A 19,776-nucleotide genomic window follows, 5' to 3' on the forward strand; every position below is an offset into this window, starting at 1 on the left:
CAGAACACACTGCAGAACACACTGGGATCTGCATTTGCAATAATCAGTCCCTATAACATTCAACATTATTGAACCACTTTTTGTGCAGTACGAGTAAAGGGGGACATATTCAAGTTCTTGCATGATTCTTTAGTTAAATGTATGTATAAAATGTATTTTATAAAAAGATAAAAATATATATTTATAGACTCTACTTTAAAGTTTCACAGTTTAAGTTTACAATTGTGACATGCAATGTCATAACATTGATCTGAACAAAAAATTACATCTGCTTAATAGCAATAAAAAAATAAAGTGCTTGCAGGATTCCTAAAGAAAACAAAACAATTGTAAAACAATCAAATAAATACAGATGTTAAACATTCTCAGAACTCAACTTGGATTTCACAGGTTTTTCAGTTTGTATTTATGTTCCGCTTTGAATCGCTGAGACCACGATGCGAGCACCGCCATAACTTCACAAAACGCCCCTGAATTACGAGAGAAAGCTGCAGCTGCGTGGCGACTCTACCGCCCGCCGCGCAAAGGCTCTTCAACACGGGACGCGGCAAGCGGCAGAACCGAGGTTGCGCTCGCGCCGCGATCCCGGGGCGGACATTACCACAAAAGCCCAAATGGCGCTACACTTCAGCTTTGTACATCGAAACGAGAACTGGAACAATTCCATCATCCTCCATTACTGGCAGCGAACTATATTAACGCTAACATTAGTGGAGTGCCCTGATGCTAGTATTTCCTGTCACTGTTTAAGTTCAGAGATGAAGACTAGTGGTCAGGATATGAACTCAAAACGAAACAACTGCCATGAATCTTGTATGATTTCTTTTTTTATATATATATCGATATTCCGCTTAGGAGAATCGATACAGTATCGCCAAACAAAATATTGCGATACTCACGTGTATCGATATTTTCTTACACCCCTAGTGTACAGACATTTGTTAATGCTAGTGTTGTCTGTTCACCACCATAGCTAGATAATACTTTTAGACTTGCAATTTTTACACTGCAAAAAATGCTTTTCTTACTTAGAATTTTTGTCTTGTTTCCAGCCAAAATATATAAATTCTTAAATCAAGAAGGATTTTCTAGATAAGTAAAAATTATTGTCTTGTTTTCTTGAAAGTTAAGTGAGTTTTTGCTTCAAACAAGAAAATAATCTGCCAATGGGGTAAGCAAAATAATTCTGTTTGAAATGAACATTAGACAATGTGGTGTTCTTTTGTTGTCTATGACAGCTTTTATCATCAGCGCCACCCTCTGATTACATGAACACGTCACAACCACATCAGCACCGAAATCATGGAGAATTATCTAAAAAAATAAAATAAAAAAGCACAGCCTATTTGATATTCTATTATTAAATCAACTAATCGAATATTTGGAAATAGTGACCCATGCCTAGTCATAAAGCGATGGGTTGCTTCAGTCTTGATGGGTCGCGATGGGTCTTGATTCGGATTTGGTTGATATAGGCAACTGGCAGACGGACAGTGCAAGCTTAATGCTTTCCCACCATATCGCCACTTTTTTCCCTTTATGTTGTAATTGTTCTGTTTATTGTACAAATAAAATACAAGATAATTATGACCAGTTTACAATATCTACCATTTCTACCAATTCCTTTATACAATGTGTGCACATAATACATAGAGGGAGAAAGTGTATCTTATTATATATATTTATACAACAGTCCTTTCTGGTCCTTGAATCTGATTGGCTGATAATAGTGCGATATTAGAATAGTAACAGAGCTCATCCAACCGCTTCACCATATCAGTGATATCATGTATCATTCCGCCTGCCATATTTCTCACAGCGAGTGTCATGGCGGATGCCCAAATCCATTATAATTTTAAAAATAATACTGTTTTGGTCACAGAATGCAGTTTTAAGAGGGTTTTTTTGTTTGTTTTTTTTAGGTGAGAATGTACTTGTTTGTATTTCAAATATGTGGTTTGTTAATAAAGATAACGTCTATTTGAAAATTTGCTTAGACGTTTTCAGAGACGTGAGCTCCAGGGCGTCAGTGGTTGTTCAGCGCTCATAAACCCACAGAGAGCATCTCACCTTAGCCAGATCTTCTGGAATTTGCCGCTGGCTCTGATGTCTCTATAGTGGTTATACATGAGATATATTTTGTTTTGGGTAAATCTAACGGGCAGTCTTTGGTCTCAATCTATTATTTGTTCCAGAGCAAATAGTTTTGGCAAAATCTCATCATGTTGATGTAACTTCAATGCTGTATATCAGAGTGCCGCTTTGTACTTTTGACTGGATTGCCTAGCAACTTTTATGATGGCTGTTGTTGTTGTTTATTAAATATTATTGTTCAATAGATACTATTTTATATAAATAATAGTAGTATTTAGTTTTGTGTGTGTATGTGTATGTGTTTGTGATGGTGATTTTAGTTACATTGTTCCCAAATTGGATCAATCAGCTGTGAGCAAAGTGACATATATCTGACGCAATGAAGCCATTCCCGTATCTCTCGCTCCAAATTAAAGCAGTTTACAGTCAAAGAATTTTAGAGACAAAATTGCCTGACTTTTGCAGCTATTTATTTATTATATTTATATTATATTAATTGTAATTGTTCATAATTCATATAATATATTCATATAATTATTATATGAAATGGAGAGGGGCTTTAATACATCCAACTTTAAAATGACTAAATTTATGTTTTCCTTTTGAACTGTCTGTCTGTTTTTCTCTCTGCTGCCAAACTTTTGCTGCAGCAGAAGTGTTTATTCCTTCCTTGAAAATGCATTTAAATTTATTACATTTTTAATAACGACATCTCGTAATCTTCAGCAGAAAAGTGAATTGCGCTGACTCTTGCGAGAAGTGAATCCAGCTGACGCTTTGCTGATGCTCTCCACGTTCCGCCGTGTGATTGGCTGTTTGCTGCACGTGTCACACTTTCAGTCAATCGCAAACTCTGGTTCAAACTCTGAGTTGACAGAGAACGTTTCTATCAAGCTTTGTGAGCCCAGTAAACCTGATCTAAACCAGGTTGACTTTATCGGGTATTGTCAACTCAAAACTTACTCTGCAACTCTGAGTTTGTTCATCTCGCTTTGTGCTACAGGCCACAGCTTGTACGCAGCCAAACAATGCACCAAGCAGCGCTGTCATCAGGAATCACCCTTAACAGATGAAAGGACAGTACGAGCCTATCGGACATTCAAACTAATGTTTTATTGTGAATATGAGATTGATCTAAAGAATGAATGCTGGATCAGATGCAGTAATCACGATCGCTCAGTCAATCTCTCTCATAAAACTCTACTATACATAATATACTGCTTGTAATACAGTAATAAAATAAGATTTTAATGAAGCAACTCAGTGTTCCTTCGTTACTCGTTCTAAAGTGACATTTTCTTAGGCTCAGCTGTTAAACTTTAGATTTTAATTAGATTTTAATACTGTATGTTTCCTACTTGCTGAAGGGCACAGGTAACTAAATATTACATTTATTATAATCGGTTTATGTGAAGATTGTTTTAAGTTCACTTAAGGGGTGGGTGACATGGCAAAAAATATCATGTCATGTTTTTTTTTGTTTTTTTTAGAAATATCACAATTCACGAGTTATCACAATTCTTTTTCATGTTGGTTTTACTATTTTGCAAGTTGTCTCAGCAGTACAGCCAAACGAATTTCCCTATTATAAAGACAAAGCCTATCAGGGTAACAAAATATAAAAAGGATGGCGGATATTTAGGCCAAAGTGGGCAAAGATAAAAAATCTTTGTTTTTTTTTATTAGTTTTTTTAAGTTTAAAAGCAGATCCTGGAGACATTTTTATCATCCACAATCAAAAATCATAATAATCGCACACCCCTAGTTCACTTAAATTAGAATTTAATTTAAGTAGTCTAATAAATGTTAAAATTGATAGCTCTTGTAATGATGAATGGCTAGTGAATAGTAAAAAATCAGGGCGAAAAAATTCATAGAGACACCAGTAGTATTGGTATCAGTGATAGTGGCCTTCAGTCAAAAAAAAAGATGGCAGTATACAAATATAAAAAAATAAAAAAATTGTTTCTACATTAATTTTAAGATTGAATGTGAAATTATTGCAATGAAAAAAGTAATTTTAAAAATGTTAATGTTAGGTGGAATTAATTGTGATTAATTACAGAACAAATGTGCAATTAATTAGTTAGTTTTGTTTTAATCGATTGACAGCACTAATAAATACATATATTACTTTTACTCTGCATATACGTCGGATGGATTTTAATAACTTAAGTGTACTTGAATTGTGCACAAAACACAAGGAATATACAAGTATCAGACAGGAACTCGATATCGGCAGATACTCAATATTCACTGACTTGGATAGGATTGGGGGCATAAAAAACCCGATCGGGACATCCCTAGTTATATACAATTGTAATCAGTACTGGAGTCCATATGAACAATATCAAAGACCACTGTTTCAAGAACACATGTTTGGAAAACATCTCTTTAAAATATGCACACATTCACTCTTATTTGTATGCCTAATATGTCGAAAAAGTAAAATTTCTTGTCTCGTCACTTTCAGTTAGGAATTACATGAATCATATATTTCAAAATTATATCAAAATGACAATATTTGAGAAAAAAAATAGAACAGCTTTCAAATATTAGTTTCACTATTTCCATCTTACCTCAATTTTTTCAATGTTGAAACTGATGCTTCACACCAAGGGGACAATTTGTCCATTTCTAATTATTTAGGGTGACTTGTTAGTGTCTATGGTGGTTACAGCCCTTCATACATAACCGAAACGGTCCCTTTCATAGGTTCACTTTGACGCTGCATCAGTAGCTGACACTATGCGAATGCTGTACCGTTACACCATACACCAAGGTTGATTTAACAGCTTGTGATAAAAGTTGCACAGACTAATGAATGTAGTGACATCCACGGTTTAAAAAGATAACACCTGGGAACCAGAGTAAAGCCTGGCTGGCAACAAACTCATCAGAATCATGTGGTGGTGGATAAAACAAAAATAATTCCAAAAGAGATTGGTTCGCAAACTTCTGAACTTGGACATAAACCCTCATGTTCAAACTCCACCAGAGACATATTAAGCAAGTGATCATGAGAACTTAAACGAGGACAAAGACCCACACACTTTTAGAATTAGGGATGCACCAAAACGAAAAATCTTGGCTGAAGCGGAACAAAATGAAACACTGGGCTGAAGGCCGAATACCGAACACGTTGCTATTTTGATATTGTGCAGTTGCTTTGACACAATTTGCATTGTTAAAAGTGCTATATAAATAAAGGTGACTTGACTTGTTGTAATTATTATTATCATTATTATTTTCTTACTTTTTTATTTTATTTTACAGAACAACAATAAAATTACAATATTAACATTTATGAATGTTGATGGAGTTCTTGCTTTTCTCAGCTTTTATTTTGTCAGAAACCTGCAGGAAGAGTGCACCTTTTTGTTGACAACAGCAGATTTCTAAATGTTTTTCACACGTATCGCATTGTCACATGCGTTTAAAAATATAATAAAAATGTTACTGAGCAACTGACGAGTAACACTGTTTCAGCGCAGATTTTCCTCGCTCTTTGGACTTTGAACCCTGGCTATAAGCAGATACTGCCCGGAGCCTGTGTGGCGCTGTCAGAATAGATATGCAATTTGTGCGTGTATTATAAAACAGTTCTGCAGTTTATTTACTAATTGTTTAAGGCCATTTTGCGATTTCAAATCATCATACAGTAACCAGCAACAACCGACCCTTCCTCTTCTCATCGAAGAAATGCAATACAGCACTAAACAGTCTCTCGCTGTCGGTGCTTATAATGATTTTTGAATCTTTCTCTGACAGTTTTAAATATTTCCACACTACTGACATGTTTGCTGTATTAGTGCGCGCCTCTATTTGATTGCGTCACGTCATTGTTCGGTACAATTTATTTGGTCTTTTCGCGTATTCAATTGAACAATTTTGATTGCCTAACATTCAGTGCATGCCTATATAGAATACCACTGAATCCAATCTGAACAGCAAAGACAACTTGATGTGAGCCTCTAAATATTAAGAGAAAATTTCTAAAATCCACTAGATTAATAGTCTTTTTTTATAGAAGCGTCTGTGCACGCACGTCTTTATGGTGTGTCAAGTCAAGTGATGACTCAGTGGGCAGTATCTGAAAATAAACTGCCATGAATCTATACAGGCTTTAGATAATCGTCAAGCCAGAGGGTGTCGAAGTGAACCTAAGGAACACCTTTCACACCAACCAAATCAACAAAACTCTGACCTCAAACAGAATTCATTTTACACCAATATCTTTATTTTTATCCATGTAATCAATTTATCAAAAGATGCATTGCAATTTATATATACCTTTGCAGTAGAGGGTCTTTTCTTTGGGTCCCACTGGAGGAGATCTCTCATGAGGTCTAAAGCCTCATTGGTGGCATTGGGGATCAGAGTTTTGAGTGGTGTAGGAACACACTGGGGGAAGCGGAAGTTCATCGCAGCAGCAAGCTGATAACCCTCCGGCCAGTCTGACTGCAGGGGAAAATAATGTTTACTATCAAGCACTTTTTACCCATAACACTAAATACTGTAATAGATAAGAACCAAATCAAATACATCATAAACTGATCAAAGACAATTCATTGTTAAAGTCGAAAGTAGCGGTTTTATTAAAAGAAAACATCACTGAATAGATGGTTTCAATGACAACAACATTAACAAACGTTACTGCGCATGTGCGCTTTTGTGGCCCAAACTTCACTTCCGGTCTATTTCCACAAAGAATCAATAACAACAGCAAAGTCCCTTTAGAGTAGATTAGTTCTGATAACAAGCCAAATATGTTTGCTGGGTAAATCACATGGGCTTACTGAAAATGCTAATTCATTCTCTGCCAGCAGGATGCGATGTTGGAGCGGGAGAAATAGAGGTTTCTGTAAGGGCTGTACACAAAGCAGCATTGAGCTTACAAACGCTGCTTTATCAGGCATTACATGCAGATGAAATGAAAATGACATAGAACATTTTCAAAAGACAGTTGGTTTCCTTCAGAGATGCAGTGATATAAAACACCTGTACCACATTTTGATTTGGAAATGTGCAGTGCTCATGTTAATTCAACGAAGTCAAAGCCTTTGGAAAATCTATTTGAGGTGGTCAGTTTTTATATTTTGGTGGGTCACCACAAATAAATAAATTTATGAGAAACACATCTCACAGCACAAAAACCTGAGCCCAACTTCAGTCTACTCGTCACTTGTTTGTAACTGTGTTTGTAGTCGGCACCACTAGCCAGACCGATAAACAAACACAGAACAGAAGGCCAGGCATAGGCGGCTGATGAAACCGTCCATAATCAGGCAGAAGATATAGTCAGGAAATACAGTGGCAGCCAAAATTATTAGAACACTAGTATTTTCAAATGATACTAGTACTAGATGCACACAGTTATTCTCCCTTTATTTAGAAAAAGGTCAAAGTGGCAACGTTTCGGTCAAAGACCTTTGTCAGGCACACATGCATACGTACAAAGGCAAAAGCTCAGTAAATACTCAGATTCAAACAGAGTTCCAATTGATTACAACTGTTAGCAATCAAAGTCAATCAAGTGAACAGCTATCGTATAGGTGTATTCACGTCATATCGTAATATCAAGATACCAACCTGGGACGTTATGCCAGAGACAGGGTGACAACAGATATTTTATGGACGAGAAGATGACTGTGCAGGCCATAATTTGTCCAGCTAAGGCAGGCAAAGTCCATGGTAAATTACTGTACACTTTTAAACATTCATCAAATTTTTCCTTTCATTAAACACTTTTACTTGCATAGTAAATGAGTCAAGGTAGGGCTATCCTACTTTGACTTAGGGAACTTAACCTTTGGATTTCAGTACTTTACATTTTATACTCAGTTTACTTACCAATAAGAAAATGCTATTTCTGTATTATTACCTAGAAGAGGCGGGGGACTGCAATATGGAAGAGAGTGAGCAGTTACAACCTATTACATGAGAACAGTCCTCGATACCCCAACTGTGGCTTCACCAGGCGGCTCAATGAAATTTCAGTTTTTTTAAATAACGGATGCCCTGTTGTGTGACCAGCATGATATAAGTTTTCCTGTTGTCGCAGCCAGAGGCCTTTAATATAGAAACGTGCTGATTCAGAGTGTTACAACAAACACCTGCAAGAAATGGAAGAGTAAAGGACAGGACAGTGGTCTTCTTGATTTTCTGAGGGAGTCAGAATATAGCTACACAAAGACGCCATGAAGAAATTCTTACACAGATGTCAGCTTCACAACAGTCCTTTGAATGAAAAATGTTGGCGTTGTTGCAGAAGCCCACATAATTACAGGCGCACATCCTTTACAACATCTTAATGTTTTTGCCCTGTTTAAAGTTCTTCATGTCAAAGCACTGTTGCTGTCTGGATGGATGACAAAGGTCATTAAATGTTAAGTTATTTTATTTTGGTCACACTTTAGAATAGGTAACACTTGTTAACTACTAACTACGACTTTTCCCTCAATAAATTCTTAATTTGCTGAAGGTAAAACTAAAGGTAGTTGTTAAGTTTAGGTATTGGGTAGGATTAGGGATGTAGAATAAGGTCATGTAGAATAAGGCATTAATATGTGCTTAATTAGCACTAATACATGGCTAATATTCTAGTAATATGCATGCTAATAATCAACTAATAGATGTAACCATAAAATAAAGTGTTACCTTTATTTTTTATAGTACATATTTAACAGACAATTGCCAACAAAAATTGTGGCAAAGGAAAATAGGTGCTAATATAGTTCTTAAACATAAGCACAGGTTTTCTGTTTCATTAACTCATTGTGAAAATAAAAAATCAAATGCATTGCTTCAAAATAAAACAATTCTCCCCTGTGTAAGTGTTACGGTACTGTGGTTTTAGAATAAATGCCACGATGAATGAGTAAACAAACAAAGAAACTTTAATCTGCATAAACACACTTTCCATTAATTAACATCAAGCTGAGACAAAGACTAAGGGAGAACTGAGGACTTATAAAGGAACGGAAACAAAGGAACAAACGAGATGATTAATGCAAGACAGGTGAATAGGATGAATAATTAACTAAACAGGACAGGAACTACCAAATAAGGGCAAAATAGAACTGAAAGGAAACCGATACGTGACAGATATCGGGGGGGGCGAGCGCCCTGGAGGCTATGGAGCAGAGCCAGGACAGGGAGGAGACACGGGAAGCCTCCAGGGCGGGACAGGAGACTCTGGAGGCCATGGCGGATCAGGGGACTCGGGAGACCATGGCGGATCAGGGGACTCCGTGGCCTTGGCCCCTGGCTGTGACTATATGGCCCCCCCAAAAATTTTCTTGGGGAAGTTCCCCTCTGGGAGCCATTGATGAGGAACGGGCACTTGAGGGCGCTCTGGAGGAGCGGGCACTTGAGGACACTCTGGAGGCATGGGCACTTGAGGGCACTCTGGAGGCGCGGAGCTGGACGGAACCAGCAGGGACGCAGGAGAGATGGACGGCACCAGCAGAGACACAGGAGAGCTGGACAGGACCAGCGGAGATGAAGGAGGGCACTTGCGAGGAGCAGGCACTGGAAGGCACTTGCGAGGAGCAGGCACTGGAGGGCACTTGCGAGGAAGACTTGGCAGAGGGTACATCCCTATACACTTCAGAATTCTTCCGGATGCTTCTGTCTTCTGTCACGTCATCACTAAACACCAGTAGCCCAGTGCCACTGGAAGCCATGCATGCTCATGCCATCACACTGCTCCACCATGTTTCACAAATGATGTTGTGGGCTTTGGATCATGAGCTGTTCCAAGCATTCTCCATACTTTTTTCTTTCCATCATTCTGGTATAGGATGATCTTAATTTCAGCCGTCCAAAGAATGCTTTCCCAGAAGTGGACTGGCTTTATTTAGATGTTTTTCAGATGTTAGTCTAATCAGGCCTTGTTTGCACCTTGTGGTGAACCCTCTGTATTTGCTCTTGTGAAGTCTTCTCTTGATTGTAGACTTTAACAGCGACACGCCTACCTCCTGGAGAGTGCTCTTCTCTTGGCTGGATGTTGTCAAAGGGTTTTTCTTCACCATGGAGAGGATCCTTTGATCATCCAGCACTGTTGTCCTCCATGGACGTCCAGGCCTTTTGATGTTGCTGAGCTCACCAGTACGTTCTTTTTTTTCTCAGAATGTACCAAACTGTTGATTTGGCCGAATGTTCCTGCTATCTCTCTGATGGATTTATTTTTGTTTTTGAAGCCTAACAATTGACTTGTATGGAGGGATTCTTTGACCGAATGATGTGGGTTCAGAGCAACAGCTTCTAAATGGAAATGGTGAATGTTGTTAAAGCAGCCTTATTTGTTTTGTTTTATTTACCAAAGACAACTGCAGACAATGCCGGTGCTTTTACCTATTGAAACATTAAGGTTTGTTTTACTTTTCTTATGTGCTTAATTTAACAGAACACATTAGATCTTTTTTGTTTGTTTTTTCTGCTATGTTGGTGATCCTAATAAATGTCACAGCAATGTGTCTAGAATTCTCTGATCACTGTTTGGTTCATCAGGCAGAAACTTAAGTCTGCAAAGCCTGTATTAAGATCTGTTAAAAGATAGACTAACGAAACAGATCTACAAGCCTGTTTCGACCTCACTGATTGGACTGTTTTTGAAGCCGCTGCCACCGATCTGGACGAGCTCACAGAGACTGTAACATCTTATATCAGTTTCTGTGAGGATATGTGCATTCCTAACAGGACTCATCTAATCTACAACAATGACAAACCATGGTTCACTGCAAAATTCAGACAGCTCTGTCGGGCCAAAGAAGATGCTCACAGAAAAGGGGATAAAGTCGTGTACAAACAGGCCAAATACACACTGGAAAAGGAGATCAGAGTGGCAAAGAGGAATTAATCTGACAAGCTCAGGAAAAAATTATCTTCCAGTGATTCTGCTTCAGTGTAGATAGGAATGAAGGAGATCACCAGTTACAAGTCACCATCCCCCAGCACTGTGGAGAATCAACACCTGGCAGACGACTTGAACGAGTTCTATTGTCGTTTTGAAAGATCATTTGAAAGGTTTTGGCTTATCTGAAGGACATCGCTGGAACCTTACTGGACCCCCTGCAGTTTGCCTACAGAGCAAACAGGTCTGTGGATGATGCAGTAAACATGGGACTGCACTTCATCCTGCAGCATCTGGACAGACCAGGGACTTATGTGAGGATCCTGTTTGTGGACTTAAGCTCCACTTTTAACACCATCATCACGGAAACCCTTCAAAATAAACTAACCCAGCTCTCCGTCCCCACCTCCATCTGCCAGTGGATCAACAGCTTCCTGACAGACAGACAGCAGCTAGTAAAGCTTGGTAAATTCACATCCAGCACTCGTACCATCAGCACTGGAGCTCCTCAGGGCTACGTTCTCTCCCCACTGCTCTTCTCCCTCTACACCAACGACAGCACCTCTAAAGACCCCTCTGTCAAGCTCCTGAAGTTTTGCTTTTTGCTGCTTTGTACATTGCCTATTTGGTTATTTGTTGTTATTCTTTTATTATCTGTGTCCTGTCCTTTTGCTGTCTTTCTGTTGCACTGTGGAGCTTCTGTCACTACAACAAATTCCTTGTATGTGTAAACATACTTGGCCAATAAAGCTCATTCTGATTCTGATATGTTTGCATTAAGTCCGATGCTTCTCTTTCTTTATGGGGTTATTGCTTGAGTACATATTTCATTATGTCTTTTCAAATGCCTATGCCTATGTTTAATCCCCTTAACATTTCTAGCACTATTTCTAAACATTTAGCCAAGCGATAATATATTAATTACCTCATGACCATAATATACTCATAGATCGATTACAAAAATATATTGGTATTCAAGAACAGGCTTTAAGATGGTTTAGATCCTACCTGTCCGATCGCTACCACTTTGTTCATTTAAATGGGGAGTCATCTCAATTATCACCAGTAAAGTATGGAGTACCACAAGGATCTGTCCTAGGTCCTCTGCTATTTTCAATTTACATGTTGCCCCTTGGAAATATTATTAGAAAACACGGGATAAGTTTTCATTGCTATGCTGATGATACTCAATTATATATCTCAACAAGACCAGATGAAACTTCTCAACTATCTAAGCTAATAGACTGTGTAAAAAGTGTAAAAGATTGGATGACCAATAATTTCCTCCTACTAAATTCAGATAAGACAGAGATATTACTTATTGGACCAAAAAACAGTACACAGAATCTCGTGGATTATAATTTGCAACTAGACGGATGTACTGTTACGTCCTCTAAAGTCAAAAATCTGGGTGTTATTTTAGACAGCAACTTGTCCTTTGAAAATCATATTTCCCATGTTACAAAAACAGCATTCTTCCATCTTAGAAACATTGCCAAGCTTCGAAGCATGCTACCTGTTTCTGATGCAGAAAAGCTAGTTCATGCATTCATGACCTCTAGACTGGACTATTGTAATGCACTGCTAGCTGGTTGTCCTGCATCTTCAATAAACAAGCTACAGATAGTCCAAAATGCAGCGGCTAGAGTTCTTACCAGATCAAGAAAATATGATCATATTACTCCAAATTTACAGTCTCTGCACTGGCTACCTATTAAGTTCCGTATCATTTACAAATTATTATTACTTGCCTATAAGGCCCTAAATGGTTTAGCACCTGCGTACCTAATTTGTCTTCTACCACGCTATAATCCAACCCGCTCTCTGAGGTCGCAAAACTCTGGACTTTTGGTAGTACCTAGGATAGCAAAGTCCACTAAAGGAGGTAGAGCTTTTTCACATTTGGCTCCCAAACTCTGGAATAGCCTTCCTGATAACATTCGGGGTTCAGACACACTCTCTCTGTTTAAATCTAGATTAAAGACACATCTCTTTAGCCAAGCATTCACATAATGCATCTTATAATCTTGTACTGCAGTTATATCTGATCAAATGTACATTATTATTATTCTTTAGCTTGGGTTGAACAATTTATTTTTGCTTAGATGGAACAGCAGCTACGTTAATCATGTCTCTGCTTGTCTCTACGTTTCTGCCAGGAATTACAGAACTTCAGTCTGGATCTAACCATTACATGATCTGAGATGACCGAACACCTGAGATGGAGGATCAGCGCCGGGAGATGACGTATGTGTCCCTGATCGTAGGCAGAGGCCAAACACCTGGATGAACGCCAGAGACAGATCCCCATTGAGGACCCCGCCACTTAGACAGCCATCGGAAAAGACCACTGGAACCAGCTGAGCCCATTCAATCTGACTTGCTGCAGTTTGGAACTGAACTGCTGGTTTGTTTGGCCAGAGGAGAATTGGCCCCCCGACTGAGCCTGGTTTCTCCCAAGGTTTTTTCTCCATTCTGTCACCGATGGAGTTTTGGTTCCTTGCCGCTGTCGCCTCTGGCTTGCTTAGTTGGGGACGCTTAATTTCCAGCGATATCGCCGACCTTATTGCAAAGACACTATTTAAACTTATTGACACATTATTTTCCTTTTTTTGATATTGTGCAGTGCTTTGACACAATTTGCATTGTAAAAAGCGCTATATAAATAAAGGTGACTTGACTTGACATGTCTAAAATCAGTGATTAAAAACTATTATATATAAAAATATTATATATAATTATATATTTATAGAATAATTTCGTCATATTCGTGATTTATTATTTTCTTTTGCATGAAAACTTTATTTTGAAGAATAGCTAGGCTATTCGTTATGTTCCTGTATCCGTTATGAAGAAAATTCGTTAGCCAAGCCTATTTATGAAGTTGATTTAAAATTCTTCATAACAAATTTTAAAAAGTTAAGTTTAAAAAAATGGAATTTGTCTGTAGATAGGCCTATATTCTATATTTTCTTAAATTTTATTTGACTGCAGATCGAAATAAAATAATTCCTGATGATCTTTAAAATGAGAGAAATCACTGACATAATTTAGGTTATGATTTCTTCGACTGCAGAAAAAAAAAAAAAAAAACTTATGAAATAAAAGAAAGACCAGAAATAAATCACAACAAAAACAATTGAGATTTTTCTTATAATCAAGAAAAAAATATTTGACAAAATTACAAAATGAATGCTGAATGATGTTTAACATTAAACACATTTCCACTGCAATCGGTGGTGTCAGTCACAAATATTAAACATATTTAAAAATATATTTGTGGCAAAGACTGGTTCTTGAATTCTAAGATTGTTATCCTTAGACTATGCGACTTTTTCTGTCAACTGCAAACAGCGACTGAGCCCAACTGGAACAGACCCGGTCCGACTGGGCACGATCCGTCGTTAAGACCAAATTCCATTTATAATCAGCTGTTGTCTTTGTACGTATGTGTGTGTGCCTGACGAAGGTCTTTGACTGAAACATTGCCACTTTTAACTTTTTCTAAATAAAGGGAGCACAACAATGTGCAGATATTTTTTGTATCATTTGATGTACCCTTTGATCTTGCACCTGGCCAAGATACTTTGACCTTTTTTGTATGTAACACTAGTATTTTCACCAGCTACAAAATTGTTTAAAGTCAGCTACTTCTATTTTTTACTTCTATTATTTCTGTAGGTAGTACAAGAACAGTGACATTATCTTTTTTTCCCCACGTAAATATTTTTGATTTTGGTCCGAGGAGGCTGATTTTGCCTTGTGTCATTTATATGCATTTTCTCCAAGTCTGATTTCAAAAACATTTCATTAATGCAAAGGAAAAAAAACAAAAACACATTGGAGTTTTACCACCTGTTAATGCATTTAGATATACAAGTAGATATATGTAAATGATTAGAAAAGAAGTCTAGCCTTAAATCATATACTGGTCAGTAGTGCGGTGTCAGTAGGAAATATCAATTTATATTTCCAAACATTCATTTTGCTATTACTTGTAATAATCCAGTGAGATTTTTGTTTGCACAAGTCAGACAACAGCCAGTGCTCCACACAGAGATCTGATTTCATCATCATCCAGTCTGACTGGAATAACATGAAGAAACAGAACAAACTGAGACAGACTAAATCCAGAAGAACTGTGGCACTACTGTTAATTACTGTTACTAATTAACCTAGAAAAATTAATTCAAAATTGACCCATATTGCGAATTTGTTGGTGTTTCACAGCCCTAGAAGTCAGTTTCTACAGGCCCAAAATCTTATGCCTCACCAACTAATTTTTCCAGTCTGCTAATTAGACACCACCTTGGGATGTTGACCACTTGATACAATCTGTTCATTTTCACATTTGATCATACCTTCTTTACTGTACCAAGAACCTGGCAGATCTTGAAGATCTCATCCACCTCACTGTTACCAGGAAACAGAGGTCGAAGTGTGTAGAGTTCAGCCATGATGCAGCCTACCGCCCAGATGTCTATTGGTGAGCTATACACTGGTGACCTCAATAACACCTCTGGAGCTCGATACCTGAGCACATAAGACAGAACATTAAAATGCTCACATTTCAGCCAGTAGGCAAAACCGTGGCCAGTTGGACACATTCACTCATTGCTCTTAAAGGGGTGGTTGAATGTTTTTTTTTCTTCTAGGCTTGATTGTGTTTACGGGGTGCAGTCTACCATGTGTTAATGCTTCATTTAAAAAAAAAAAAAGCATTATTTTTCACATAATTTACCTTTATTCCACACCGATCTCTCCCTTCTTCTATAAACGCGCTGATCATTTCCTGCTTTTATGAAGTCCCTCCCTCAGATATACACAATGGGCTCAGATTGGTTAGCTCGTCCAGTGTGTTGTGATTGGCTAAACCGCCTCTAGTGTGCGTCTAAGAGTCCCGCTCCTCACCTCATCGGCATGCGCTCCGGTTGTATTGTAAACAATGGCGTCATCTATACTGCTATCCAATTTGAGCCCGATTGAAACCCAGAGAATATTAGTGAAGAGGATCACGCAGAACCTGTGCAAGCATAGCTCATAATGGTATGTTTTTTGTTTGTTGTTGTCTCATACTTTTATGCTACTTCTGTTATAGCTTTTAATATACGGTTTTATCCTGATTAAAGCTTTAATACAGTACGGCAACCGCACGCATTGATTTTGAAACTTGGGAATCCATTAGAATCGTTAGAAGACAGAATTGCGATTCATATACGAATAGATTTTTACGTGCACCCCTTCTTCCTCTCCTCTAAAGCAGCACAACATGGCCTTTTTGAGGTTTATCTGGGTTTGTGACATCACAAACCCGTGAAGTAACTCGTTGTAGTCCCTACGAGCCATTTTTGTATGCATTAAACTGCCATAATTTTAAAAGACATCTCTGTTTGCATTGAACTTTCAGCATCGTAACTTTGCAGTTATTGTTTATGCTCAAACAGCAACATTACACACCAACGTTAAAAAAGTGAAATCACAATCAACCACCCCTTTAAAGTTTCAAAGCTGAACAATATAAAATAAAAATGTATAATATATATATAGTAAAAACTAACTCATTTTACATTTACATTTAAATTTTTTTACATTTACATTTACAGTTACAGTTAGTACCAGTAAAAAGTTATTAAATGGCACTACTGTTGGCATGTATCTTTTAGCATGTTTGCATGCTAAAAGATGCTTTTAGCTGTTGGCATGTTTATCTTCATCGAAGATAAAGGATTTGTATTATAAAATTAAACTATGCTCTCTGCCCTCACCTAATATTATGGGCATGTCTCAATACACAATTTTCCTAGTTCCACAGTAGTAGAATATTTTAACTTTTCTGCTTTATATTTTTGTGCATTTCTCAGGTTGTGAAATTGTAAAGTCCAGTGACTGTGTTTATACTCTTACCATCGTGTTGAGACGTAGTCTGTATAAGGAGGCCGAGAGCGGATCTCTCGAGCCAATCCAAAGTCAGCAATTTTCACCAGCTCTGGACCCATACATAGCAAATTTTCCGGTTTCATATCCCGGTGAAAAAATCCTACAGAATCGTGCCAAAGAGACATGTCAACATGCACATTAGAATGTATCTACAGTAGGGGGAAAATGTATTGATCCTCTGGTGATTTTGTACATTTGCCCACTGACAAAGAAATGATCAGTCTATAATTGTAATGTTAGATTTATTTGAACAGTGAGAGACAGAATAACAACAACAACAAAAAAATCCCAAAAAACGCATTTCAAAAAAAGTTATAAATTGATTTGCATTTTAATGAGTGAAACAAGTATTTAATCCCCTATCAATCAGAAAGATTTCTGGCTCCCAGGTGTCTTTAATACAGGTAACGAGCTGAGAGCTGAGTGCTCCTAATCTCAGCTTGTTACCTGTATAAAAGACATCTGTCCACAGATGCAATCAATCAGATTCCACCATGGCCACCATCTCCACCATGGTCAAGACCAAAGAGCTTTCCAAGAATGTCAGGGACACGATTGTAGACCTACACAAGGCTGGAATGGGCTACAAGACCATCGCCAAGCAGCGTGGTGAGAAGGTGACAACAGTTGGTGTGATTTTTCGCAAATGGAAGAAACACAAAATAACTGTCAATCTCCCTCGGTCTGGGGCTCCATGCAAGATATCACCTGTGGAGTTTCAATGATCATGAGAATGGTGAGGAATCAGGCCAGAACTACACAGGAGGATCTTGTCAATGATCTCAAGAAAGCTGGGACCATAGTCACCAAGAAAACAATTGGTAACACACTACGCCGTGAAAGACTGAAATCCTGCAGGGCCCGCAAGCTCCCCCTGCTCAAGAAAGCCTATGTACAGGCCCGTCTGATATTGATTCAGAGGAGAACTGGGTGAAAGTGTTGAGGTCAGATGAGACCAAAATCGAGCTCTTTGGCATCAACTCAATTCACCGTGTTTGGAGGAGGAGGAATGCTGCCTTTGACCCCAAGAACACCATCCCCACTGTCAAACGTGGAGGTGGAAACATTATGCTTTGGAGTGTTTTTCTGCTAAGTGGACAGGACACTGCACCGCATCAAAGGGACGATGGACAGGGTCATGTACCGTCAGGGCCAGGGCATTGAAAGTAGGTCGTGGATGGGTATTCCAGCATGACAATGACCCAAAACACATGGCCAAGGCAACAAAGGAGTGGCTCAAGAAGAAGCACATTAAGGTCCTGGAGTGGCCTAGGCAGTCTCCAGACCTTAATCCCATAGAAAATCTGTTGAGGGAACTGAAGGTTCGAGTTGCCAAAAGTCAGCCTCAATACCTTAATGACATGGAGAGGATCTGCAAAGGGGAGTGGGACAAAATCCCTCCTGAGATGTGTGCAAACCTGGTGGCTAACTACAAGAAATGTCTGACCTCTGTGATTGCCAACAAGGGTTTTGCCACCAAGTACTAAGTCATGTTTTGCTAAGGGGTCAAATACTTATTTCACTTATTAAAATGCAAATCAATTCATAACTTTTTTTTAAATGCATTTTTCTGGATTTTTTTGTTGTTATTCTGTCTCTCACTGTTCAAATAAACCTACCATTAAAATTATAGAATGATATTTTCTTTGTCAGTGGTCAAACGTACAAAATCAGCAGGGGATCAAATATTTTTTTTTCCCACTATATGTATGTGTGTGTGTGTGTATATATATATATTTTTTTTTTTCATAAGCCACCATATCTGGTGGATAATAAGGATCATTTCCTAAAGTAACTTTAACAAACATGTCACATATCACTATTATAAATGTAATTGGAAACTAATTAAAGTTCATGAAGCGCTTTAACACATCAGAGAAGAACAAATGAAAGAGTAAGAAATCTTACCATGCTTGTGCACAAATGCCAAACCAGAGAGAACTTGAAACATGATGTTCCTTATTTCATTCTCAGTAAACATCTTATTTTCCCTGATGTCAGAGAATTTCACACACAAAAGAGACAGAAGAGAAAAGAAAAGAGAAACGAAGGCAGAGGATAAGAAAAGAACAGCCCCACAAGTATGTCACCCATAAGATGTGTGAGACTCAGTGGTTTTCTGTTTGTTTACAGCTCTTAGTAAGATACTATAAGTTAAAGGATTACTCCACCCCAAAATGAAAATGTAGTCATTAATCACTTACCCCCATATTGTTCCAAACCCGTAAAATCTTTGTTCGTCTTCGGAACACAATTTAAGATATTCTGGATGAAAACTGGGAGGCTTGTGACTGTCCCATTGACTGGTAAGCAATTAAACCAGGGGCGTAGTTTGTGGAGGGGATGGGGGAGGTAACCCCCCCCCCCCCCCCCCAATAACCAAAACTAGCAAGTACAACCCCCCCAATATTTATACCACGGTTAATGGAAACTTAGAATCAGGCAATTTATCAATTATTTGAACTGCGCCTTCGGCACTTTTATAATCGCTAACCTCACATACGAACCGAACTGAGCGCTTATCAGCACAACATGACTGAAGCAAAGTACTTTTAATTGTGCACGAGCGGCGCGCGAATCACTCTATACTCTGTGCGCGTGCACCAGCGGGCTCGAGAAGTGTGAGAAGATTTACGCGAGCCATTCCTATCGTGAAGCTGATGGTAAAATATGCGATCTAATTGAATTCTATTGAGAAACTGATACTTTAAAATGCTATGGAGAAAGTCGAACATTATCTAAAAAAAGGCACAAACTAAAAAGACTGATGAAAAGAGGAGCAAACAATCTTGCACCAGCACTAACATAATATTAAAATATTTTTAAACTACTCATGACCACCTTTACTATAATTTATCACGTTTTATTGTAGGCTTATTTAGTGTGGT

The 19,776-nt window shown here is 38.2% G+C and overlaps 1 protein-coding gene across 4 annotated transcripts in view; it reads right to left on the reverse strand.

Moving 5' to 3' along the window:
• Positions 1 to 19,776, reverse strand: part of mak (male germ cell-associated kinase) — a 98,164-nt gene that overhangs the window by 54,727 nt on the left and 23,661 nt on the right. For 2 of the 4 annotated variants that reach the window (XM_079406915.1, XM_079406913.1), the window contains exons 5-8: positions 18,797 to 18,879; positions 16,856 to 16,988; positions 15,313 to 15,484; positions 6,388 to 6,555 (exon numbers count right to left, since the gene is read on the reverse strand). In XM_079406915.1, the coding sequence (XP_079263041.1) occupies positions 6,388 to 6,555; positions 15,313 to 15,484; positions 16,856 to 16,988; positions 18,797 to 18,879 (556 nt within the window). The remainder of the gene's footprint in view (positions 1 to 6,387; positions 6,556 to 15,312; positions 15,485 to 16,855; positions 16,989 to 18,796; positions 18,880 to 19,776) is intronic. The other 2 variants (XM_079406914.1, XM_079406916.1) reach the window with 1 other exon arrangement.

The sequence above is a fragment of the Barbus barbus genome, assembly GCF_936440315.1.
Source record: "Barbus barbus genome assembly, chromosome: 44".
NCBI lineage: Eukaryota > Metazoa > Chordata > Actinopteri > Cypriniformes > Cyprinidae > Barbus > Barbus barbus.